At 48.2% G+C, this 27,089-nt stretch overlaps 1 protein-coding gene across 2 annotated transcripts in view; it reads right to left on the reverse strand.

Moving 5' to 3' along the window:
* Positions 1–27,089, reverse strand: part of IGDCC3 (immunoglobulin superfamily DCC subclass member 3) — a 102,472-nt gene that overhangs the window by 39,181 nt on the left and 36,202 nt on the right. For both annotated transcript variants that reach the window (XM_039557894.1, XM_039557895.1), the window contains exons 3-4: positions 5,115–5,259; positions 2,259–2,389 (exon numbers count right to left, since the gene is read on the reverse strand). In XM_039557894.1, the coding sequence (XP_039413828.1) occupies positions 2,259–2,389; positions 5,115–5,259 (276 nt within the window). The remainder of the gene's footprint in view (positions 1–2,258; positions 2,390–5,114; positions 5,260–27,089) is intronic.

Below are 27,089 nucleotides of genomic sequence, written 5' to 3' on the forward strand. Positions count from 1 at the left end.
TTGATTTCTACTCTGAGTCTTAGACATTCAGGTTTTTGAGTGTGGATTCAGCTCCCTGAGTTTGGGCAAATGCTGTCCAACTCTGGAAGTGGCATTTCCACCACTGCTCACCTTCTCCTGCAAAGGCCAGGGAATGGTCCTGTAGCCTTGCTGTTGAGCACACCACCCAAGGCAGTGACAGCTCCAGGGGCAGCAGGGACGGGGACACAGCAAGGACATGGACACAGCAGGGACACAGCAGTCAGATGCCAGCACGACACAAAGGGGCCAACCATGTCCCACCATCAAGAAGGAGGTTTCCTTCTTCAACCAGACCAGCCCTTTGATGCAGGGTCAGGAAGGAAGGAGTGACAAATCAAGGGACTCATGACAGGCCAGTGCTGCTGGAGCTCAACAGGGTTCAGGGCAGTGCAGGGATTTATTCTGAAAGGGGAAAAGGCTCTAATGATGCCTGTGGTCCTCTGGGACTCCACCAGCAGCAGTCACAGTGAGGATGGGGAGGTCCCCAGTCCTGCCAGCAGTGACAGGCACTCCAGCAGGGATGGGAGGGTTGCCTGCCAGATCTTGATCAAAAGGACAGCAGCAGAGAGAGCTGTAGCTCGCACTGGAAAGGTGTCAGTGCAGAGAGGCAGGCAGCCCCTCGGGAGCAGCTCCGCTGAGCAGGCACTTGAAAATAATCAATCAGCGGGACTGGAAGACATCTCTGTGCTGCTCACTGCTGGCAGCCCTGCCACCACTGCCAGGGAGAGGAGGGAGAGCGTTGTGAGCAGGCTCCTTCACCCGCCACAGGCAGCCACCCTCGTCTTCCTCTCCCACGAGGCTGTGGCAGTGCCCTGCAGGGCACAGGCTTCCAGAGCCCATCCTCATTCTCTCCCTCCTCCCTCTCCAGGCAGGGCTTGGTTTGGAAACCTCAGGGAGGCAGACCTGGTGCTTCTCTGTTGGTGAAGCAATGGCTGAAGCTGTTGCCCTGCAGGGAAAAATGGGAGCCCTCCCACCACCATGAAGAGCAGAAAGACCATTCCCTTCACCCCTGACACAAGAGGAAGGCGATACAAAGATTTGCAAGAATTCTGCTTACCCCATCATGCCTAATGCAATGTGCACAGCAGCACTCTCGTTAGGTCAGTATTCACTGACACGACACCCACACCAGTGAAGCAATGCCCCGTGCACCTCTGTGGCTCACCACAGCCTCTGCTGCCGTGCCAAAGCCCAGGGTTCACATGCTAACACATACCTGCTGTCCAGTTCTAACAGATATTTGTGTGTTCTTAGCAAACACCACAGAGCATAAAGCTTTTCCATGGAGGTTTAACCCACAGCAATGAGTTTTCCATGCAAATGTCCAGTTCCAGCAGCTCTGCTGATGTGCAGGCACTGAAGCATGGTCCAAACCCTTCAACAAACACTTACAGACGGTGCCCATATTCATCATCCGACTACTTTAAGGAGGAGAAAAAACCACAAATGTTTCACAGACAGGAAACCTGGAAAATATCCATCTGCAATGTGGGATGGTCAGATGAGAACAACTAGCACTTTCTGCCCTGCAAGAAATAATAACTCAGGCCAGTAAACTGACACAAAGAACTTCACCACATCGATAATTTACTGTTCTTTTTTCCCTCCATGTGGCTACTGTTCATGTAGATCAAGCAAACAGATAAGTAACAGGCACCCGAAGCTCCAAGGTCTTTCAGAACCAGTTAACCTGCTTTCTTTCCCTATCAGAGTTGATATACACAACATCACTCTTCCCTTGGCTTCACCCCATTTCACATGTGCTGCTTTTTTACGGTCAGCAGAGGCTAATCTGACACTTGGTACAGGTGTTAAGTCTCCGCTCCAGAACCACTGGCCAAGTAGTATTTTGGAGGGTGATGGGAAGCTGTGAGATGTGGCTGTATGCTGGAAAGCTTCCAGCTCCTGGGTACCAGCAATTATCACAGCTCAGGGGAAAGACCTTTGGCTGCATATAAGAAAGAGCTCAGAGAGAAACTTCCACCCAACCATCCCTGGGCAGACTTCCCTTGCCTCTTATCTCCAAAGACGCAATCTCCATTTCCACAGGGAACCTGGGATGTCCCCTACTGGAGGGGATCTGAACAAATATCAATCCAGAACAAGGAAGGTGTTATGGCTGGACAGAGGAATGCCTCTCAGTGCTGTTAGCTTGAAGCTCTCTTAAACTGTCCCAGTCCAGAACAGCAGTATGAAGAAGACAGGGAGGAAGCCAGTACAGTGTAGCTGACACTAACCTGACACAGTGAGTCGGGCCTCCCGGCTGAACTTCACATTAGCAATATTGGTGGCAACACAGTGAAATATCCCACTGTCTTCTGCCCTTAGTCCCGTTATCTGGAGAACCCCCTTGGGAAGCAGTGTGTACCTGTGGGAAGAGAAAACAGATCAAAAGCTTGCAAAGCAGGACATGATGTGACAGCAGGCTGCACACCCATCCAGGCAAGGCAGGCTGGCTCCCTGCACCCCAGTGCAGAGGTGCCAATACCACTAAGATGCCAATGCCCCTGCAGGCTGAGCCCACGCCTACCTCTGCATCAGTTCTTTTTTTTTTTTTTTGGATACTTGAGCCTCTGGTCTTCTTTACAGGGGGTAAAAGAAAATCATTTATCTCCTGATGCATCCTTGAAAAATGGTGATTTTTGTTGGAAGGCTACAAAGTAGATGCTTCCTATTTAACCTGTGGAAAAGCTTTGGCAATGCATTTGCATGTGAGGACAGCTGACACTAGAGTTATCATGACGTGGGAATCATCACTCATCAGCTGAAGCACAGTGACCACACACAAGCATCAGGAGAAGCCTGTGCTCCACACTCCCCACACCAGGTCCAGGACTCAAATCCTTATGACCTTAAAACCTCAGATGCATGAAAAGGTATGTTTAAAATAAATATTGAGTGGGAAAATGTAAACATCAATAAATATTTTACATCTTTAAAACATAGGCACATTTAAATCATGCATGCATACACACATATATGTACACATACATTACAGGTTGCTTGGCAACCACTTGTTTAAATTGGCTGGTAGTAAGTCATTACACTGTGATGAGTTAATAATCCATTTCCGTCCGGATGATGAAGAATATCTTTCTCCGTATCAGCATATGGTTAAGTGCCTATAACCTGCTCCCTGTGCCGGGTTCCAAACACGTGGCTCCGTGTCAGTGGCAGCATGACAGCAATCAGTTTTACATGGCCCAAAGTTGATTGCAATCTCTCTGGGACTTTAAAATGCCCATTGTTTTGGATGAATTATACTACAAGAAGCCTTCATTTTTGTTAACAATCTGCCCACATCATTAGAAGATTCAATTCCAAAGCTATTATTCTGCCTTCAAAGCCTCCAAGTGCAAGACTAGGCATACAAATTTATATACACTTTATACGCAGAAATGCACCAAGCGTGATTAATGCAGAAATCCAATTCAGTTAGAGAAGCAACTCTCATCACCCAGGCTCTGGTATCAGAGATTAATCTACTGAGCTGACAATAAAAACCTTCCCTGGTAACTTTACTCCTACGAAAAGCAAAATCTCTTCAAAATCAGGGCACGAACGTAGGGAAACTGTTCCTAGGCCATATCCTCCTGGGCTTGGGCAGACTCCCTCCCCCAGAGGAGAAGCAGAGGGAATGAGCACAGCTTGGAGCTCTCTGGGTTGGAGAAAAGTCTTGGCTTCTCGGTCTTGAAGCTCCTCAACCTTGGGGTTCCTCAGCCGTGGAGAAAAGAAGTCCTGGTCACATTTAAATCCCTGCCACATCTCTGACCATGTCCACAACCGTGTCCCCGGGTTCAAGTGGAAAGAATCAATGATGCATGAAGGACTTCAGGGGAATTTGACCTGTCCTGCAACATCTCACTGGAATGCCACAAGGTATCCAGCCCAGTTCTCCACCCCTTACTTCTGCTGATGCCACCTCAGATCAGTTGCTCCATTCAACTGCATCCCCAGTTCAGCACCTGTATGAGTAAGAAGCCTTCAGAGATCAGGCTTAACAAATCAACCCTGTGCTGGGCTAAAAAAAGCTCAGATGAAAAATGCAAGGAAAAACAAAACCTGACAGTTGCAGTTTTCCACGGCAGATTTGGGCCTCTTGGGTCCTTCTACTGTAAGTTCACTGCCGCTCTGAGAAGGTCAGGCATTGTTCCAGCCCTTGTGTTTTCTCCTGCCTCCAAAGAACCCAACCACATTCTGCTGCAGAACTGACATTTTTAAGAATAGGGGCTTTCATGAAAATATTTACAGCTTCCCGGTTTCGCCTATTCCCAAGGCAGGGACGTCAATCCGCGATTGAGGTGTGCTGTGAGCGATTGTCTCCCACCACTGGTTGTGTGGCTCCCGAGCTACAGCTGAGGCCACTGGCAGCTGCCGGCACCGAGCATGCGTTTCCTGCCACCTGTCCCGCGCTGTGCCGAGGATCAAACTGTGATGAGGGATGTTTCTGACGCAAAGGGAGCAGCCTGTCAAACACAGGAAGCAGCGACGTGCCGCTCCCTACGTTGGCAGGGGAGGCAGCTGGAGTTTCTCTTTAGGAGACTGTTTGGGAAATGGCAGCTCAGGGTGCTGTGGGAAGCTCTCTGTGGAGCTTGCCAGTTGCCACACATGAGGGAGTCCACCTGGGGATAGCAGCCACGGTGTAATTCAGCACTTAAAAGAGTCCAGGACCCATATGCAAAATCTTAAGTCATGGATCTGTCTCAGAAAGAGTTACGCAAAATGGAGCCACAGAGGGATGAAGGATGCCAAAGCTATCCAGCTCTTTGAGGCTTGCTGGGCAGGTCTCCATGCTGGAAAACAAACCTGGAGCAGGGTTGATCAGGGAGGGTCAGTGCAAGCCCTTCAAAATCAGCTAATAGCTTTATCTACCTCTCCTGGGAAATACCAGTACCCCTGCAAGGTGTTTGGCCAGAAGGAGAACCAAACCAGAAAAGCCACTACACTAAACAAAAGAGTCTTCCATGGTGGGAACACTGGCCAAGACCCTTAGCCCAGGTTAGTTGCGTCCAAGTACAGCCGTGAAAGGAATAGGAAGTCTGGCCATCTTTTCCCACCTGGAGAAAGGTGCACATGGCTTGGAGCTGTCCTACCTTTCGTTGTCTGTGTTGACTGGCATGCTGTTCTTATGCCATAGGATGACTGGCTCAGGCAAGCCATGGATCTGGCACTGGAATCTCGCTACACCACCTTCCTCCACCACTGCATTCTGAGGGTGGATGTGGAAGTCAGACATCGCTGGAAGACAAAAAGAGAGACAAAAGTATTCACATGTGAAGAAAGATCCAACAACTGGAAGATGTCAGCAACTTCACATAACCTAGAAACACCCTCATTTCCCACAGAACACAAATGGGACTGTAACGTAATGTAAGAGTAGAAGGCCAACTTGTAGGCTAACCTTCTGCATGGAAAAACAAGACTAGTGGGAAGTTCTTGGTACCCCACTTGCCTCTGCACATTGAACTGATTGACTCAACCAGAACAGGAGACTTGGCTCCATGATCATGGTCCTCAGCAAGGTCTGCAGAGGCAGCGAGAAACACAGACACTGCACTGGCACTTAGCAGAGGTCATTCCCAACAGCTTGAGCAGCCTTTGGATCCTAGTCCACATCAGAAGAGAGGTGGATTCTTTCTGTTGCCATCAATGTCTTATCTGTTGTAAATATCCTTCTGGTATGTACAGCTTGACTCCTAAACTCATGTTGTTTAAATACCCCGAGCAGAAGAATACCGAAATACCCTAGTGAAATGTACCGTCCTTGACTTCCACCTCTGTTTGCAGGTGCTCCTGCTCATTGCATACTCTGCCTTCCAGCACCGCAGCAGGAACAGCCACATCACCACACTGTGGAACAAAATGATTCAGCCAAAAGAAAGAGCAGCTGCCAAGAGCTCAGCAAAGAGAGGCTTTTGGAGCTGGGAGCACCAGTAAATGATGAACCCTAGCATGCCCACACAGGGTGAATACAGACCAGCCTGTTCCAGCAAGCCACAGCTGTAACCATTGTGTGGAAACACTCTGGCATGCTGTTAGAGCTACATAAATAATACTGTAATTATTACTATTAATTAATTGGAAGGTGCTGCCTGTTGACTCCGCAATAAACATATTCAAAGCTAATAAACATCCCAGTGGTTACTGAGCTCATGATTCATTTAAAGTGCTGCATCCACAGGAGGATCTCTCACATTACCATACAAAACAAACTCCAAGAGAACCCCCTGCTCCATCACCCCAGCCCAATGACACCCTCTCCCCAGCTAGAAAGCCTCGTCCCCTTTCACATGCATCAAGTGTAATGACTGTAGGTCTGCTAAGGAACAAGCTGCCTATGTGTCAGGGCAGCTTAATCATTCATCTGCAAACTGCACTTGGGCTCAGGCAGATGGGAGATGGCCATTAGCAATCATACATTAAAGATGTGTTGCATTAACCTGTGCTGCTCCTGCAACCACCGCTCTCAACCCAGTGATGGCAGATTTGTTAAGCTGATGGAGTAACACGGAGCAAAGCCTTGGCCCTGCACAGTTGTAGGGTTCGGAAGGTTTTGTAGGTATGAGGGTGGGATAGGCAGCCAGCTCCACGCTGGGAGCCAGACCGGGGAGTGGCCGCACAATGTTCCCTGCCAGATGGGGACACACCAGCACAAGGTGAAAGATCACAGAAAATTGTATTTCCCTTTCCCAAGATGAAAGCCAATGCAATTATCCTCTCTGGTAAAGGATGGAGGCCAATGGTGCAATGGCAATTTACCCAATTCATATAGATTTAGCCTTGAAATGAGACTGATCATGGCCCAGAGCACTCAGCCATGTGGGAAGGAGCCCAAAGGCTGCTAGGAGGTCTCCTACACCAAGTAATGCCTCATCCGAGGTGGCAAGGGATGCTTCAAAAGATGGGGGATCCAGGGGTGCCTGCAGCAGGAGAACTCAAGGGACCCTGCAGAACAGTTCAAGGCTGGAGACCCAGACCAGGGTGAGCATTTTTGCAAAGCCAAAGCTTATGGGCCCTCACCAAGAAATGAACCCAAGAATTACTGACAATAACACAAAGCTCTCTAAGAAAATTTAAAAAAAGAGCAGGGATTCAGATGCGTGCAGGAAAATTCGTTTCAAACGTAGAGATGCTCTGCACTGAGGTTTTTTGGTGGCTGACAGGGTTGATAAAAGAGGGAGGTGTGAATGAGAACAGCCCCAGCACACACTTCGCTCTGCCAGCTACAGAATTCATCGCTATTCCTTTATTTCAATAATATCACCTCATATAGGTAAAACTGCAGCAATAACCTCTACTCTTAAATACACCAGTATTAATATTTATCATTAATAAAACATGGCAAGTTATAAATAATTCAGTTATGAGGACGTTAAGTAAAATATTACTCTTCAACGACACTATAATGTGGCTTTGAAGCACAATTTTATGTTAAATGCCTAGGAAACACTGTGACCCTTGCCAAGACCAGCTGGTTTGCAGAAGATGCATTAAAAATTCATGCACTAAGCTACAAAATGCTATTTTTAAAACAGGTTTACAAGTTTATTTACAGTTGCAGAGACAAAAGACTTTTGGAGCATCTCCTGTAAAACAGCAACAAAACTTCAATGTGAGTGATTACTGGGTTTTCAGCCTGGGAATAAATCACCAGGGAGAAGGAGAGGAGAGGGATAGGAGCTCAACGGCTTCACAGGGCATTGCCTGGAGGGGCTAAATCTCTGCTGACCCATCTGAGGTTTTTATATACGTCCCAACTGACTGTAACAAACTCATGCAGCAGAGTGCTTGCTCCTGTTTGTCACTTGTCTTTCCGTGGCAAGCAGCAGGAGCCCTGCTACCAGCCGGGCGCTTTTGTTCCAGCCGCCACAGAGAAGAGCTGCATGCCAGCCCGGGTGGGGTTGGCCAGCAGCCAGGGAGCTGCAGCTCATTTCTATGCTAATGGCCATAATAATTTTAAAAATAAATACATGCAATCACAATATTCACCCGCGAGCTCCTAAGAGGGGAGGCACTCACTAATCCATCTGCCAGTGGTCTCTGCTACCCAGCAATGCAGTATCCACGTGCCAGCGGAGGAACTGGTGCTGCTCCAGGCCTTTTTTACCATCACCAGAGGGGTGAATACCACCCCAGTTCCCATTAAACTTCCCTCTGCCATCTCCTTGTGTCATCAAGCCATAAAAGTAACATAAATTACACTCACACTCATTGCTCCACATTAATGCTCCAAGCTGTGGTGTCTCAGTGCTTCTGCTATCATCCCACCTGGATTTTGGCTGCGGTACACAGAGACTGGCACAGGGCAGGGAAAGACAAAATTAGGGCTCACAGCAGACAGGGAATGGCCCTGACAGCCCTCTGACGCTGCAGGCATAGAGGAGCCTCCTCCCAGAGATGTTGGCCAAGGCTAGATTCAGATTGAGCTGTCTACAGGCACACGGACACATGAAGCAGAGGAGTTACTCTTCATCTCTCCTTCCCCTGTGTTACATAACTAAGGACCTCAATTAGGATGATGCTGGATCACAGGTGAGGCTCTTCCATAAAGAAACCCCCAAGCTTGGGATTTCCCACCACTTAACCCCCACTGGGATGCAGTCCCTGAAGGCATGTCCTATGGACACAGCACAGGTGAGCAGCAACACTTATCCTCATCCATATTAATGGCGGATTCATTCTGGGATCTCCTTTAATCAAGTCACAAGCACTTTCTCCATCCCAACAGGCCTGGTGGAAAGGCCAATGGAATAAAACTGAAAACAGCTATCGAGTGAAATTTTCTCTACTCCATAAAAAACTAAATTGAAACCATTAGTGGCCAATCCTTTTTTGCTCAGTACAGCATTAGTGCTAAGCCAGAGCTTGACCTAGATTTGATACAGAAAAAGAAAACATTAACTTGGTATGTCAAAGCAAAGGCCTTTAGAGTCATTAAAATGCAAACATTGTGCAGGCACAAGGAGAGGAGGAAGACTTGAAAGGTTCAGTGCCAAGCATGGTGTTAGGAGAGCATTTGGGAAGGCCAGTTAGTTCTGCAATCAAATTGCCTCTTCATTTTAAATTACTTACAGAGACCCAGGCTGGCTCTGACACAAGACAATGCTGGGGAGGAGTGAGCATCCACACCACCACAGATGCCAGGGAGTCCACAAATAGCAGCCCACAAGTCAAGATCCTTTCTCCACATTTCTGCCACTAACCTGTTAAATCTAGACCTTTTCCAGTGGAGGCATGTGCTTAAAATGCCTCAAAGTTAACACAATATAAGGAAGAAGAATTTTATGGGGATGTGCCTCCAGTACCTGGGCTTCTAGATGCTCCTACCAAGGAGGGCAGGCTTTGTTACCTCCGTGACAACAGAGGAAGGTGAAATCTGGGAGGCAAATGATTTGCCCAGTGCAAGAGAACAAGCCATGGGCAAGCTGACCCCTTCCAAGATTGGTTCCATCCTGATGACAGTGAGCTGCTGATTTTTATACTGAATTTCTCTACTCATTAATAAAACTGAATTTCTCCTCAGGTCAGCAGAAGTCAGGGTTGTTTTTAAAACACAATGAACACCATGCCAATTTAATGCCAAATTTGAACCACTCTCAAATCAGGCTGAGAGCTCCAGTAGAACCAACTTTTGCTATCTGTGAGATTCATAGAGCACCCAACTCCTTTCCCTGAAAGCCACCAGTGCCAAGGTAAGCATAGGGATTAATTTTCAACTCCCTCTTGGCTTAAGAGACCTTCACCACTAAGTCAGCAACCTGCCAGGGAACATTCTTGAAGAAGTCGGCAGGTGAAGGCTCTGCAGACACAGGTCCCTTATTTGCCCCTCCACACTCTGGAAATGGAGGACTTCCCTACAAGAAGGAGCTGGCATGAAAGACGGGGGGTGTGTGGACACCACAAATCCCATCCTCTCCTTTCTTCCCCCTGCCTTCAAACAGCAACACCTGCCCAAGTCTTTAAGAAAACCACACTGAATCTTCTTTCTATACTTTTTTTTTTTTTTAAAGATGCATTTTTATAAAGCTAAAAAAAAAGCCCACGTCAGGCCAGCCTGGTGGCTACTCCAGCTGGAGAGCAGCCTCTGCGCCTGCGAGCTGGCCCTGCGTGTCTAATGACGCTATTGTGCAAGGTTGTTGCTGAACTGCCATGAGCCCAATTTTGAATGCAAGTTGCTTTGTGCATAGTGAAGCGTGAACAACAGCGCCGCCCATTTATCTATTTAATTCTCCAGGAGTAGCAGGAGCGGGGCCCTTTGCTCACATCTAAAGGGAAGAAAAATTGCCTTTCTCTCAGCTTTGGAAAGGGAGGGAAATATTAAAGAACAGCCATGCCTCTCCCAGCACAGAGGAAAATCCTCTCTGCCCCTGTCCACTAATCATAGCGGGGAAAATCCCAAATCTCTATTGTCCATACTGAGCCTCAGATCTCAAAAGAAGATGGGCTGCAAGACTCAGGAGAGTTTGAAGCAACGAAGACATTTCAGAGGAATGTAGTTAATTTAAGAGGAACAAAAATACATGGTGAGATAAGAGAGGGAGGACAACGCACCTTCGTCTGTGCAGAGGTACGGGGAAGGGGTCAGTCCTGAACACTTTTTATTTGGAATATTCACAAACAAATGCTTATTCCTCTTTTGCTTTAGCTGTTGTTTTTTTCCCCTGGAGCTAACAGGATGCCTGAGAGCATGGATGGAGGATGGTCCAGGCTCTTTTCTCTCTTCATTTTGCATCCTCATGTCTCTTGTTATCACCCACAACCAAAGCTGACTGGAAGAATTTAAAATGGGTTGAGAAGACAGCACATCAGACAGACTTCTCTGGTTGAGGAAAAGAGTCTCCACCTGACCTATTTTTTTCTCCAGTACCAAGCTCCTGGGACAGGGATGAAAGGGAGACAACTGAGATAATGCCTCGCAGTGGGACACAGCAGCTGCCCATGGGAGGGAACATGCAACAGATATTTTACAAGAGGAGTGGCAGGGGGGGAAATCTACTACCTCATGACTCAAGTCCACCAGGAGGCAAATTGTTGCCTGGTCTGGGACTGTGGCTTCTCAACTTTTTGCATAACACATGAAATGACTGTGAGCCAAATCCAGCTCAGGTCACCTCCCTGCTGCACCGCTATGAACAGCCCCAATAGACGCTACTGACCCATGATTTACTGTTGGGTCTGCTGCTTTCAGAAGCAGAAGAAAGCACAGAGCCCTGTGGGGGCTGCTTCTGCATAGGGATGATAAATATCCTGCGAAAGTAATGAACACATCTCCACTGCATGCAGAGCAGGAGTCAGAGGGAACATCCTCAGGAGCCCCTGGTTGCTCTACCCACCCTGCACAAATGAAGGAACCAGGCTGTGAGGAGGATGATGGGTTCTTCCTGAAAAGGTCCCTGTAGGGTGGCACCTGGAAAACCTCTGAATGCCTGTACTGCAGCTCTACTCCTCTTCCTGAGGCTTGACTGAATGTGCTGCTCATCATCAGCACACCCAGCCTCTCCTGCACAATCACAGGCATCTCCAAGCCCATATTCCAGTCCTAGAGGATATTTAGTATATTCACGGTATTGATTATAGCTCACTTATTGGAAAATGAACTATACCACCATCAGCTGCTGATTCAGGGGTACTCTTCCGTGAGCGGGAAAGATTTTTGACTCTGCACCACACACGGAAATGAACAGGGGCCCTATGGCCCGAGGACTGTTTTATACTGCAGTATCTCACAATTTCTATAAAACTCACAAAATGCTGCACCTCTGGAAAGAGACTGTCCCCACACTGCCCCAGTACAGCATGCGAGGGAGCGTCCCCAATGTTCAACAGCTCACCACCCTTGTTTGTCTCAACTTAGGAGAGCAGAGAGCACCAGGGGAGCTGCCAATGCCAGAGGAAACCCTTAAAGAGTATCTGGCCTTTGCCACGCTCTCCCTCATGCAGCAGCACTGCCCAAATGCTGCCTGCTCAGACCCAAGACCCCTATAATGTGGCTGCAGCCAGAAATCATCCCAGCCCAGAAGCAAGAGCAGGGAGTCCCTGTGCATCGGCACAAACACCCTTTCAGCAGTGCAGTGAGCAACTAGGACTGTCTGAGCACCCTCACACCTTTCCTATGAAGTTATCTGTCATTTTAGGGACAGGCACAAAGTGACACCCATGGTCACAACCAAAATCCAACATCATCCCTTGAGTACCAACAGCACACGCTACCCATGAGGCAATGCTGCTCCTTACAAATCACTTTGAAAGATGCATCTTGGCAATCTCATGGATCACGTTTCTCACTTCCCTCCATGCTCAGAGCACATGGCAGCATCCAATCATATTACCTGCTACACCGAGCAGCACAGCAGACAGCCCAGGGTGGTTATTCGTCTTCCAGCACCCTCTTGTTTTGCAGGGGAACAGACTAATAAACAGCCCCTTTAATGCTCTCAAATTGGTTTCAGGGAGAGAAGTTGTTTCTGGCAAAGAGGGAGGCATTGCTGAGAGAGACCTTTACCAGGGAGCTCTATTGCAGTAATTTTTCAAGATGAAATTGCTCTCTGGCTCATGACAGCATTTAGTGTATCCTGAGGCAACCATTTGTGAAGCCAAACCTGTGGTCCTGCTGCCCTGCTGCTGGAGGGAAGGGGGAGTATTAAATGTCATAAACAACTCTTAATTTGCCTGGGTGGACTGCACTTGGGGCTGGTGATTCTGGCAGTGAAGGAAGGGGTTATCTGTGAACAGCACAGAGCTCCAGCACCAAGGGTAATGCTGGCCAGGCAACACTGGCTGCTGTGACACCTGCCCAGATGTACAACTCACCACGAAGGGCTCCTATGTTTTTGTGAGGTAACTTCTTAAGAAACCCCAGCATCACACAAGGCTCCTCCACCCTAAAGCAGGGTTCCCCTCCAGCATCACAAGATGCCCCCTCCTGTTGCATTCACAGCAATGGCTTCTTCAGGACTTTCCTCTGAAGCACACATTCGTTCTTTGCAAAATAGTGATGATTTATCCCTCTCAAGTGCCCCTGCAGACCCCTGAAGTAATGAGAAAATGAAGGGCAAGCTGTCCACAAGCCTCTGGGAGAGGTTGGCTCAGCAAGGGCAGAGCAAAGTGTGCAGCATGCTGCCAGCAGGCTGGTCTCTCCTGCCAGATTCCCATCCAGAGCTCCTCGTGTTTTTCCTACTCCGACACACACAATTAAGACAAATTACATAGTTACCATTTTGATTTGTTGCACAATACTGATGTTTTCCATCCCTCTCCCAAATATTGATGGAGATAGTAAAAGAGGAAGCTCCCACACAGCTGGTTTTGGCCCTGGACCACTTTGTTTGCAGCCAACTCCTTCCAATATCAAGCGCGGATGGACGAGCAATCCCGCTTTTCATCAGCTCGGAGAGGCAGTGCGCCAAGCAAGCATGAGGTATTATCTTCAGCAGCCCTCACAACACCTCTGAGTAGAAACATCCCTGCTCAGACCTCCCAGAGCAAAGCCAGCAGCTTCCCTGCTTTTTCATGCTTGCCAACGAGCGCATACTTTGTTTTGGCATCTCCGGAGGCACTGGTGGAATCCGTAAAGGTGAAGGCAAGGAAGCTTTTCATCACGACTGCCCATGGAAATGCCATCAGCCTCGCTTTCAGACAGGGAGCTGTCCTGATTTACAGGCTAATGAATTTTAAATGAGATGCATTTTTTAATTTTTTGTTGTCAGCCCCCATTTTTCTGCCAGCAATCATTCCAGTAATAGCTTTAAATTTTCAGCATCTGTTTTTACCAGCTCTCTTGTAATTAGTTTACTAATGTATTTCACTGTGCCTTTGTTATTTTCAGAGAATTACTTCATTCCCAGCTATCAGAGATAGTGCACTTCAGTCTATAAGGAGTTTGGCCTTTGTTCCCCTGTGGTTATTCACATGGGGGAAGATGGCTCAGTGAATGACAAGCCTTTCTATCACTACACATTCTCCATTTAATGTCTTTATACTGGCTCATTAATTACCACAGAAAACTCCTTTCCAAATGGAACCTGTGATTTATAGAAGACTTGGGCAAGGTGCCATTTTTATTGGGCCAACAGCAAACAGCAAATTCACTCTTCATTTTCCCTCCTGCTGCTGCAGGGTCAGCCCTGCTGAGGTGGGAGCTTTGCCTGGGCAAGGGAGCTCAGTGAGCACTCAGTGTGCTGAGCCACGGACATCACGCTGCTCCTGCTCGGCTAGGATGGGCAAGTCCATGGAAAATTGAGCTACAGCCCATTCTGCCTGCTGCACAGATTGAGATATATTCCCTTGGGCAGCAGCTGAGGAGTCCCCAGAAGAGGTGAAACTGCCTCCAAGATGATCTCTTTCCTGAATCTGGTGGTCCAAGGGGTGGCATTCCATACAGTGAAGTATCTCGTAGGTCTTGGCAAAAACCCAAGCACAGCATGGAGAGACTCCGGCTTTCATGATGGAGTGGGCAGTCAGAGGTGATGGGCTCTGTGGCACCCAGATGTACCTCTCCGCTGTGTCCCATCACACAGCAGTCCTGAGTTCCAGCTGTATCCCTCAGAATCTAAAGCATTACAGGCTTGCAAACCTCCCAGCACACGGGGTCCAGGCAGGGGGAAGAGCTGCCCAAAGACACAAGGCAAAGGCTCCCTGTGGACCCAAGGCAGCCGGAGCAGGGGGTAAAGGCGGCTGTGGAAGTACCCCAAACAACGGTCTCTCTGTCCAACGGAAATTAACTTTAAATCCTTCAGAACAGTATGTCTTTCACCATGTCCATACTCTGCCGAGCACGATAAACTACTCCCCTTCTTTATTAAGGAATGAAACAGAAGTGGAAATGGTACACACGGTAACTAAAGAAGTTATTTAAATAGAAAAATAATCACAAAAGGCTGGATTCCCACAGAGGAGCTGCCTCACATCATTGCAAGGAGAAATACTCAGCATCCCCTGTGCACAGGGAGAGGAGAGACCACAGGATCCCAGCATTGAGCCAGAGAAAGCGGGGCACAGGGTTAACATTGCAAAGAACTGCTCTAAAGCTCCTTTCTGTTCATTTTAACTCTGAATTTCACTCAAATACAGGTGATTTTCCTAAATGCTGAGAGCTGCTCTGCTCCCATCCCTTGGTTTGGAGCACAGATACTGTGCTTCAATGTTGCCCAGTCCAGATTGAAGGGAATAATGCCAAATATGTAGAAAGGACTGAACTGCTGTGATCCTGAGAAAATCCAGGTTCCTCCCAGGTCTGCTTTTCCTCCTAGCAGCAGCTAAGCCGTTAGCTGTCATCTCGTCCCTGTGGCTGAGTTACTATATAAATTCCTGTTCGCTCCTTGGCAATAGCAACAGCTTCCTATTTTGCTGGCAGCAATCCAGGGGAAACTCAAGCTGAATTACAGCCATTCTTCAGAAAATAGGCCAAATCCACGAAAGCAGGACACATGACTGCAGACGTAGAGCTCGTCCTTTTTTCTGTTTATTTTGCGGTGAGAAGCCCGCTGAAAATAGCTTATCTCTGGAAGTCCCCCTTTCCGTTCACGGCTGCTGCTCCTGGCTGCCAGCCAAACCATTACCACCTCAAAGAGAAAGTTCATAGCTCCGGCATATCGGCCCCACGGTACAGGACGTGCGGTTTGATGTTTTCACTGATTTTTCTCTGGGAGCTCAGAGGAGATGGCAATTGTATTTCTGTGCACGAGCCAGCGAGTGTTAACTCCTTTCCTGCGCCTCCACTGGGATGGTTGCACTTGGGGCTGTACCCCAGCATTGCTTGTCAGCATAGACACAGTAGTGTGTGTACACGTGCACATATGTGGACATATGATAGGAACAAATTGTTCTCTGTAAGGTTGGGGAGGCCCTGGCACAGGCTGCCCAGAGGAGCTGTGGATGCCCATTCCCTGGAAGTGTCCAAGGCCAGGCTGGACAGGTCTTGAAGCAGCCTGGTCTGATGGAAGGTGTTCCTGTCCATGGCAGGGGGTTGGAAGTAGATGATCTTTAAGGTCCTTTCCAACCCAAGCCAGTCTAGGATTCAATGATTTTATGATACAGCATGGGGGTGGTAACACATGTCAGACTCTGTGAGCCAGGGTCCCTCCAGACACCCACTCCCACAAGAAGGTGACATCTTACATTTCATGCCAGGTCCATGCGAAGAAGCCACTGTATCCCAAAGCACCTCTGCACCCACAGTGAGCCCCCTCTCCTCCCTGTGTACCCCACAGCACCCTAAATACAACTGGGAGACACAATCACCATCCTGGCAGACAAACACAAGTGAGGACACAGGAGAATGGTTAAAGATAAGAAGGATGTGGAAGATGGTGACACAGAGGAATAGCAGAGTTACAAACTGCCAATCTCACCATCTTTATCTTCCTCACTATCATCAGACCATCTCTGAACCCAAGGAGCAGTGATGCATTCCAGAAAACACAGTTCTCCAGGGAGGACTGGCTTCTTGTTGATAAGAAGCAGGGAGGCTTATCTCCTAAACCCACCATGACACCTCACCCTGGGCCCAGTTTACCAAATTAAACTCATTACCTTTGAGGATTCATTGGAAAGAGGTGGCAGGAGAAAAGTCGTGGGTCAAGGAGGCAACGCTCCCATTATCCTGTGGTGCCGCTCCTGGATCATCACATCCTTTCTGGCACGTGCCGAGCAGCAGTGGCTGGTGAGACAACACCACCTGGGAAATCACCACCAGCACTAAACCATCCCAGAGCATCACATCAAGGAAGCAAACTGACAGAAAGAGGGGACGTACTGATTTCCTGCGAGGCTGTCACATGGTTTATTGTACCTACAGCCACACCACACGGGGCTGTGCTTGCTGGGAGAGATTCCTGATAGAAGACGGTTTACAAGAGCAGGTTTTGATATGGCTTCGAAAGACAATCTGACCGTGCTCATGGGAGAGCCATGACTGTGATTTGCCATCATCCAACCTCTGTACTGTGTCACAACCACATACAGAACTTTGCATATGCATCTCTTACTGGCACAGAGAAATAACCAAGTCCTGTCTGTGGGGAATTTTTAAAACGAGCAGTCAAGCAAAACTAAATTTCAGCTTTGAGCACTTTGCTATGGCATTCAGATATATACTTCAGATGCTTCTAATTTTTTTTGCTTTTTTATCCTTGCTTAAACAAACATAGGTCACCTCAGGTGGTGCCTCTCCTCTCTTTGCAAGGACCTTTGGTACTGTTTATGGGAACAGGATACGACAAGAAGCCCTGGGTAACAGGAGGAGAGGGCATTGAAGCTCAGGAAGCCTTTCAAGAGCATTCCCAAGGGATGCTCCGGGATGGGATAACTATCAGCTCTCAGGGCTACAAGGAGGGGCTTTATCGATTTGTTGGGAAGAGAAGAGGTTGGAAGAGCCTGTGTTATTTCCTACTGTGAAATTTGGAAATATTTTATCCAAATGTTTGTGCTCCTTCCTGTGTTTGTGCACCCTGAAAACTCACTTGGGCAGGTCAGGGTGGGCAGGCTGCCAGACTGCCCAAGCAGTGGTTCCCTGACTAGGATTCACAGATTCTCCTGCTACTACCAGCACCTAAGCCCTCTGCAAATGCACCAAGTCCCCACGCCCTCCATCGATCTCCACCCATCCTATCAAACAACTCCTGGCAACAAAATTCAGTGCCAAGGACAAAAAACAAGGGGAGGTGCTGAAAAGAAACCCAGCACACAGTGCCCAGCCTGGAGAAGAGGTCAACATTGACATTGCAGCTCCTGCCGGAGGAGTAAGAGTTAGAAGACAGGCTGGACACTCAAGCAGCCACATGATCCAAATTTAAATACCAGCATTTGCCTTCAAAGACTGTAAGTGATGGGACAGCCAGACAGACCTGCAACTGCCTGAGACTCCTCTGTCCCCATCCCTGCTCATGCACTCACTTGCTGCTCTCATTTGCTTCCCAGACTCATTCCCAGATGCCAAGGTTAACCACATTTAGCCACCTAAGCTCTCTGTCAGCATGAAATTTAATTTTAATTAAAGCTTAAGTTTGGGATGCGCACATGAATGTGGAAAGCTGCGTGGGCTGGAGTGATGATAAATGCCAAGGAGCAGCAGCACCCACGATGTGGGTTTTAGGGAGCAGGCAGAGGTCAGATGCTGCGCCTGAACTGAGAGATTGCAGAGGGGCATATTTAGTGACTTGGAGCTCTGAACTTGAGCTTTGCCTCTGTGTTTGCAGCACACTGGGGAAATCAGAGCCAAAGCCCTGTAAGCCTGATCTTCAGGGGGCCCTTGCAGGGATGCTCAGTGTGTCCTGTACCAAGCCTGAGGAATCAGTCCTCTCCCTCCTGAAATATGCATCTTCATCAGAAAAAACACTTGCACCCCAAAACAGGCACCTCTCCAGCATTAACAAAAGAGATGAAAACTCTGTAACAAACAGGTGATTGTAGAACAGACTGTTAAGAGACCTGAAAAATTGCTGGGACACCTGAAATATTCAGGAAGGCAACTAAATCTATCTTAACGAAACCTCATGGCATATAATGGCCCCCCAGGAGACCCACTGTAATATCCTAATAACTTGATTATGTGACCCAAATGTCCAAGAGGATATTCCACGAGGGTGTACATGCACATGGGACTGTGCATCCCACATGCATATTCAGGCAGAGAATAAAAGTCAGGAGAAGCAAAGTCCTTAAGATACTAGTGTGGCACAAGGCAGGAGCATCCACATGGAAAACACTGTCAGCAACTTCACAGCCCTCACCACCACGAAGCAAAATAAATAAATAAAGAGAGCTGCAGGAATTAGCTTTGAGGGTGACAGCACTGAAGGAAAATGAAAGCAGGAAGGGGGGTAAGAAAAAAACATCCCAGCCTGGCTCGCTTTTGTGTTCTCGCACAATGGGGCACGTCAGCTCCGGAGCCTCTGCAAGCCATCACCCGCCATCTGGCACCGGGCTGGGCCACTAATGGGAGGCCCCGGAGCCCCAGCTGACTCCCAGAGCCACAGGGGAAATCAAGCTGATGATCTCCCCACATTAAGTCATCTAAATTAATGCAGATGCGTGGCCCGCTCGCAAGAAATTTGGCTGGTGAAGGGCGGCGAGGAGAGCGGTGTGAGGCAGCTGCAGCGTGCCACGAACCCGGAGCCACAGCCCAGCACTGACTTCAGCAGGGCCGGGGCGGTGCGAGCCACCCTTGCTCATTTGCAAGACAAATTGTTGGCAAGGGTTTCTGGAAGCGCTGCCCTTTTCATCCAGTGCTGGCAGCTCGGCTGCGAGATGCACGACCCTGGCCAGATGCAAATTCTGCAGCAGCGGGGACAGCCCAGATTAACTCAGACCATGCTCTCAGAACCAGCCTCAATAACTAATGTCCCTGTAATGCCATAATGGAGCAGACCGGCTGGGAAATTAGTGTGCACGGGGTCCAGGCAGAGCAGGGGATGGAAGTGTCGATGTGAGCGCTCGGGGCCAGGGTCGGCAGCAGTGCCTCTCCCTGAGGAGCAACCCTGATGGTTTTGGCAGAGTGGACCCAGAGGACTCATGTCCCAAAGGAACATTTGCAGCCATGAATGTCTGAATTCCCTAAGCAGTATGGTACTGGACAAGGGTGCAGAGCCTGGAACTGAATCACAAGGGAAAAGTCAGTGCTGGTGCAGCAAAGGGCTGGCTGAGCACCTTGTCAAGGATGTGAGTTCAACTCCAGCCTCTTCCCTTCCCAGCTGTTGCATGAGGATCAAGAGAACAAACGACAGGGGCTTAAAGATGCACAGTGCTCTCAAGGCATGGAAGTGTGTGCTAGAGAGTGCATCTTCAGCCCAAGGGGACACACAGTCCCTCCTTTTCCCCTGAGCCCAACATGACTGTGCCTCCAAAACCTCCCAGGTGCTACCCTGGGGATGTCTGGATACTGCTGCAGGTCAGAGCTCTCTGAAGAGACTCAGCTCTGGCTGGAGCAATGCACAAAGATCTGTCCCCTCCATCTGGGTGTAAACAGGAAAGTCAACCTTCAGGAAGGGATTTCGTTTCTGCCCTCCATCACTGGCTTCATGGAACTGATGGGAACCCAGTTCCTGTAAGCAGCAGTGACACTTATCACCAGTGCCAAAAAATAGCCACATACCTCCTCAGAGTGAGCTCAACCAGCAGAGACCTCCTGGGAATTGCCGTGACAAACCTCAGACCAAGCAAAACCCAAACCTTTTAACAACTGAGGCACATTTCAGTCTCCCCAGGTCCAGCTGCTGTTGAACATCTCAGGGAACCTCTGGGGGTAGCAGTGATGCTTTGCAACAAGCAGGTATTTGGGGATCCATCACTGTCACTGACAGCTGAGATCCTGCTTACAGCACCAAGGGTAAATCCAGACCCTTTCTAATAATTTTGGATCCATAACCTATTTCCACAGGTAGAAAATTTTATTCCCAAATGCACTGAGACCCACACGGCAGCAGCTTGAGTGATTATAGTCTCTGCTATCATTTGCAGGGAGGCAGAAACACCCCCCATTTTACCCAAAGCAGAGGCTGGTAGCATATGGTAAGCGTAGGTTACACTCAGCCCCAGGAGCAAAGCTGCAACCCTTACACAGCTCACACTGCCTCTGAAGCATGTTCCAGGTTCATAACATCCCACCAGAAGAGAAGCAGAAAACCTCCCCACATAAAATTTGCTTCCAAATTCAAGCTAGTTGAAATAATCTGTTGGTAAACACAAAGCACCATTGGGGTAACAGCTGAGTGGGGGCTTATATTAAACAAGCATCTTCAGATGAAAATATCACTCATCTAAAAGGTACCACTATTCATTCACGCTCAATAAAACACAAAATGGTTACAAATAAAGCTGATAGAAAATGAGAGAGAGAAATGGAAGTAAAGGTAAAGCTGCCAGGCAGGAAACAGCACTGGGAAGAGGTTGATTTAGCATTCTGCTCTAAGAGAAATTTCAAAAGCAGGTTTTAATATCTGATAAAACTTCACTGCTGGTTGCCACGCTGCCTGACAGAAGCACAGAAGGGGACTAATAGCCCTGGCATACGACATGATAAAACATTTTAAGCCGCATAGCTTCACTTGGACTTGCCACTTTTAAGGCCGTTTTACGGTTCACTGCTATCCTTCAGTGTCCTACTAACAACCCCTGAGCATGCACAAGCTCTCATCTACCCACCAGGCAGGTAGCTTCCCTCAAGGATGAGTTTTTCCAGCCTGCAGATTGTCACAGGTGAATATTAGCACTTGGTGGGATTGCTGCAAGGAACTGCAAGGGCTGAGTGCAGGGCACCCAGGCTGGTGGCTGTGGTCTTCTTACCAGACATCTGGCCCCTCTGGGGCTCTCATCCCACTAAAACAGGATCCCTTCAAAGTACTGCATCATCCAAACCCTTCATCCGGCCAGCTGGATGCTGCTGAGTTGGCATTAACAAGAGACGTGGGGGGCTCAGTTTGAAATACACCTCTGCTTTATAGATGATTTCCCAATCTAATAAAGAGACAAAACATTATCTGTCTTTCCTTCTCTTATTTCCCAAGGAACAGCAAGAGTGGAAACATCTTTCTGCCTCACCAATAAAACTTTTATAACCCACTTCCCTGGTGGCTTCTGAGCAAAGGCCCTTTTCCCAATGAGAAGCCTGGGGAAAGTAGGGAAAGGAGAGGCGTGATCTGTATTCACAGCCTGTCCTAGCTCAGATGGTGGCATGAAACACCGGAGTCACGCCTGGATGCAGGCTGTAAAAATACTCCTTTTCCCTGGCTGCCCAGGGATTGTTCTTGCCGGTTAATCCATGCAGAGGGTTATTGGAAACAGCACAGGAAAAGTACCACTACCAAAACTTAAAAGCTACCTGGCCACTCGAGCAAAAAAAATATAAGCAACTGAAAAAGAAGGCAACTAAAAAAACAAAGGCAACCAAGATGGCGTGTTGGTTGGTCTGAGTCCTATTTTGTCTAATTTTTTTTGCAATGAACTGGTACCAGCTTTATTTACTGGCAGCCATCCTGCCTTTTTCAGTTTGATTTTACAGCAGGAGAGGAGTGGAAAACTGGGCGAATTTGGGCACAGACTGGGCAGGTTTACCTGCACATCCCTCTGGACACAGGTCTCTCACTTGTAACTCTGCATTTCTGCAGAACTGCGAAACTGCTATAGGTGTATGGCCAAAACCAATGAGACTACAGAGCAGGCTGGAGATACTTCAAGGCAATTTTTTAAAAAAAGCACAGGATCACCATCACACAAATACATCTACAGGTTGCAGTATTTCCACACTATTTCCAGCTGGAAGGAGGAAGAATCAGCAGAAAACGGGCTGTCTGCAAGCAATAATATTTCTCATGGTCTTCCCTGTGATTCTGCCTAACACAGAATAATACATTATAAACAATCACAGAATCACAGAATGGTTTGGGTAAGAAGTAACCTTAAAGCTCATCTCATTCCACCCCCTGCCATGGCAAGGGACACCTTCCAGTAGACCAGGTTGCTCCAAGCCCCATCCAACTCAGTCCTGAACACTTCCAGGGATGGGGCAGCCACAGCTTCTCTGGGCAACCTGTGCCAGGGCCTCACAGGGAAGAATTTAATCTCAGAATCTAATCTAACTCTGAACTCCTTCATCTTAAAATCCCTCGCTACATGGGAGACAAGCTCATCAGAACGAGGGAGAAGAGGCACAAACCCACTGACTCACATCACAGCTCCAGGACTGCTCTAACTGAGAAAGGACAGGATTGGCCAAGGCAGGCATTTACAACAAAGCCCTAATTAGAAGGAGGAACAGGAAGGACGTGGAAGGGGAAAAAAATACCCAAAGCAATATGCTTAACTATCCTGGAGGAGCCTTCCCCAGTGATCTGCTACTGCCTCCATCCACACATGGGTATCTTTTAAGATCGTTTCTAAATCCAGGAAACTTTTCCTGGCCATGAGCACAGGGTCAGGAGGGGGAAGAAAGGAGAAAGAAAGCTACTAAGGAGGAGAGCAGAAAACTTTTTTTCTTTAAATGATATAAATCAAGCCAGGAAAAAGACTTCATGCCCCAGAAACCTAAGGCCAGGTTACTCATACATTCAATCATAAACTCCAGGAAGGAGAGGTCTTTCCACTCTTTCTGCAAAATGCCTTTTTTTTTGGTCAGGAATGGTTTTAATTAGCATTCCCAAAGCTTGTGAGCAGTTGTGGGAGCTGAGAAGCCTGCCCTGCTAATGGTCTGAGAGAAAGCTGGGCACCCCAGCAGGATTTGTCCCAGCTCCCAGGGACAGCTCATCCTTTTGGCTCCAGATACCTCCTTTGGAGATACCATTACCATTTCCCTACACCTCTTCAGCCCAATCAATGATGGTAACTGCTCATTAAAGTAGCATCTTGTTTAGAAGAGCCCACACCTCCTCCCTCTACATTAAAACAGCAACCTGACCTCAATAAAGTATAAAACAATTAACTTACTAATTAGTCAACAAATAACTGTTTCACCCAAGTAGATACCAAGTTGTTAGGAAATCTATTAGCATTTCCACTGTAATTTCATGCTTTGCTGATGATGAATAAAACAAGGTTGAAAGGGACCTATTCATGTCCAGAGCACAAAGCCCAGTGGCTGTAAGATAGTCAGCGGAAAACTTCCTCAGAAGAGCTAAATACCAGGACCAGAACCACTGTCTGGACAGTATCACCGACACCACAGCAGTACCAGAACCTGGCAGGGACAGTGTGTGTGGCCACAAGGAAGAGCAGAGGCTGAGAAGTTCCGCCTGCACTTCCCAATCAAAGTGTAGGACAAGTTCATGCATTTGAGTGCACTGGGCCAAAAAACCCCAACGTTTTGCTTAAAATGATTCCTTTAAATTCCCCCAGCCAGCTCCACCATGGACAACACAAAGCCTACTAAAAATCCCCTGGTTTTTAGACACATCTCCATGTTCCTTTGTGCTGTGGTGAACAAGCAAGGCTATCAAAGCCACAACCCATATACATACCCCCTTCCAGAGAAACCAAGCACCCTTTAAGCAGAAGCCAAACACCTGCACACTGCATAAAGATCCCTGATTCACATCATGGTGCTACCTGCCCTCCCACTAATGTGGGCAAATGTTATGTACGTGTCTGTTCTGGTCCTAAGGATAAAAATTTGGGTCTCCCAGATGACATTCATTTCCTTCTTTCCATGCCATCCTCTTCCCATGTCAGGACATGCTCCTTGGTTGCATTCTGAGGATGTTAACAGGGGAGATCTGAGTGTTGTCCAGTCCCGTCTTCATGCCTGCCCTGGGTGTGCAACCTGGGCGTGCAGGATGGATGGGACCCCATCATGGGAAGGGACAAGGACACAGCCAGCTCTAAAGTTAAGTTTATGCAGTCTTGGATGAGCACACACTTGTCCAAGGATGTTCAGACAGTGATGATAATAACTAAGGGGCAAAGCACATAAGCTGCTGTTTAACAAGAGGTACCAGAACTTAGGTCTGTGGTCTCTTTCCTACCTATGGATGAAAACTACCTAGAAAATGGGTGTGAAATTTGGATCTTGTACAGTGAATCACCAGGTGCCCTGGACTGTCAGCCAGACAAGCACAGTCTGTCTGCCAGGGGTATATCCAGCCCACACCCTGATTTCACAGCCGCTTGCTAGGGAGGGCAAGGACACTGTAGACTCAAGCTGTCCCATTCATACTGAAGCACAGGGATTATCAAACCCCATGGCATGGGCCTCATGGGGGAAAAAATGAGTCACAATGATTGGATCAGTGAAATACTCTGCAGCCATACACAGCTCTCCCCATTCAGGCAAGAGGCTGCTGTTTGGTTGCATTTAACCAAAACTTTATTCACCCAAAAAACGGCATTGCCTTGTGGCTCCCAGAGAGCTTCTCAGAGACCTTGAACACAACACACCCAGGTCAACACATCCAACTGCCTGCAGAGAGCCCCATCCCATCCACACAACCTATGCCCATGAAACACAGCCCTTGCCTTCCTCTTAATCCAACGTACACCAGCACTGGAAAAAATTTGCATGTTAGAACAATTAGATGTGAAACATTACACGCCTTATCTCAATGATATTACATAATTGGATTTGTGGCATACACAGATAATGAAAGCCAGAGCTTCCAGCAGCCAGAAATATAAATCATACGCTGGATTTTCTGCAGTTAAAGTTAGGAATATTTTAAGAGGCCACAGCAAATACATTGTTTATATTAAGAAATTGAATCATGTTATTAGGCCCTCTGTTCATCTAGTAAAATCTTTAAAAAGCTCATAAACTCGTTACTTTATTAGTTCAGACTTATTATATGTATTTGAAGCAATACTCAGAGGTATTGTTAAGCTACTGCAGGCAAGGGTTACAGGTCTTATGTATTTTCCTTTTGGTAGTACCAGATGTGTTGGAGGCAGCGGCTGTGCCGGGGGTTTCTTGGGAATCTCACTGCTCGGAGCAAGCCCAAGCAAACTTCCGTGTGTGTTACTGTTCACTGAAGACCACCAGCACATTTAGTGCACAGGCAGCTTTGCTTTTTCCATGGATAACTTTTCACCTGCCTGTCCACTCCTCCAACCCATCCTCACCCAGGAAAAAAGGCCACCTGAGGGCTGCCAGTGTAAACACAGCTATAATCCTGCTCCAGAGGTAAGGATGCCTGGACTTCTTGCACTAATTAACCCAAACAAGTTCCTGCTCTGCATCACCCACGGGGAGCGTGTAGGACCCTGCTTCTGAATCACAGAGGGTGTGAAGAACTCCAGTGTGACGTGTATCAGGGAATCATTTACAGAGCTGCTCTTGCAGCAATTCATCTCCACCATCCTGTTGGATCCAGATTTATGCAAATAGCTTAATGTGTTAATTTACATATTTGATTAATATGCATTGTTGCACCCATAGAAATGACATCAAACATCCTAATTACCAGCACATAAGCCTGATCAGGCTGCGGGATGGAAGGAGTTTGTGGAGCAGAGCTGTGCCATGTTTCTGCTGGCTCTAGCCACTCCATGCACTGCCCAGCTGCTCCTGAAGCTGCTGCCCCTCATCCCATTGGCTCACAATGTGCACTGTGCATCAGGGCCCTCAGATTTTGCAGCAGCAGGTCAAAGAGCATCTGGTCCCAGAAGCTTCCCAGTATTGACAACATGTGTGCTTTGATCTCCAGCCTTGCAGCAGCCGGTGTTTGTTCCCAGACCCACTTGTGGGGACCGGCAGGAGGACCTTGGCTTATTGGAATAAACAAACCCATCCCTGGTGGCTGCAGAGGAAAGCCTTGACAGGGGACCCCAAACTATTCAACTATTCTCAAAACATCCAAAGCACAAATTCACAGAACACCAAAATGAGGGTAATTTTCTTATCCTTTGGCAATCCTGTAATTTTTAACCCACTCTGCTAATTTTTTGGGGTTGGATCTGACTCGGGAAAGCTGAAGGCCATCCGAAGCAGGATGTATGAACACAAGGACATGGAGCCCTATGACCAGCCTCCAACATGAGCACCTCCAGCAAGCCAAAATCATATTTCAGAGTCTCCAAGAGATGTTCAGGATCCCACTAAATCATTCTAGGCAGCAATGCTCCAAGGGGGCTACGCTTTGAACAGCACTCTAACACAAGCAGTGCTTCACACCATCATCCCAGCGCCATAAAAGATCTGCCCAACCTAAAACCCTCACACTGAATTTGGCAGGCTGTGGAGTAAAATGCTTTCCCCACACTGCCTCCTACATCCTTCTGCTTTCCCTGGGCTCCCTCCTCCTGGAGCAGCTGTGCACCAGGTGAGCTAGCCGGCGGGAAGGCTGGGCAAGGGGCCGGCAGGGAGACTGGGCAAGGGGCTTGCAGCCCCCGTGACCCCACTGCTCCTCTCCCTCCTCCCCGGTGCCTGCCTGCCTTTGAAGCCTGGCTAATGACAAAATGACATCCTGCTCCCTCCACCTCCCCCTACCCGCTAACAGGGCCCCCTCGCCTGACCTTAAGGTGTGACGGCTCCTCAGGTTCAAAGCAGGGAGAAGATGCTTGGAGCTGAGCCCCAGGGGAGGTTGAGGGGGGATGAAGGGGTTGTGGTGAGGAGCCCCACATCACCCCACACTTCAGCTCTCCCCTCCGAT

Source organism: Corvus cornix, chromosome 10, assembly GCF_000738735.6.
Source record: "Corvus cornix cornix isolate S_Up_H32 chromosome 10, ASM73873v5, whole genome shotgun sequence".
Taxonomy (NCBI): domain Eukaryota; kingdom Metazoa; phylum Chordata; class Aves; order Passeriformes; family Corvidae; genus Corvus; species Corvus cornix.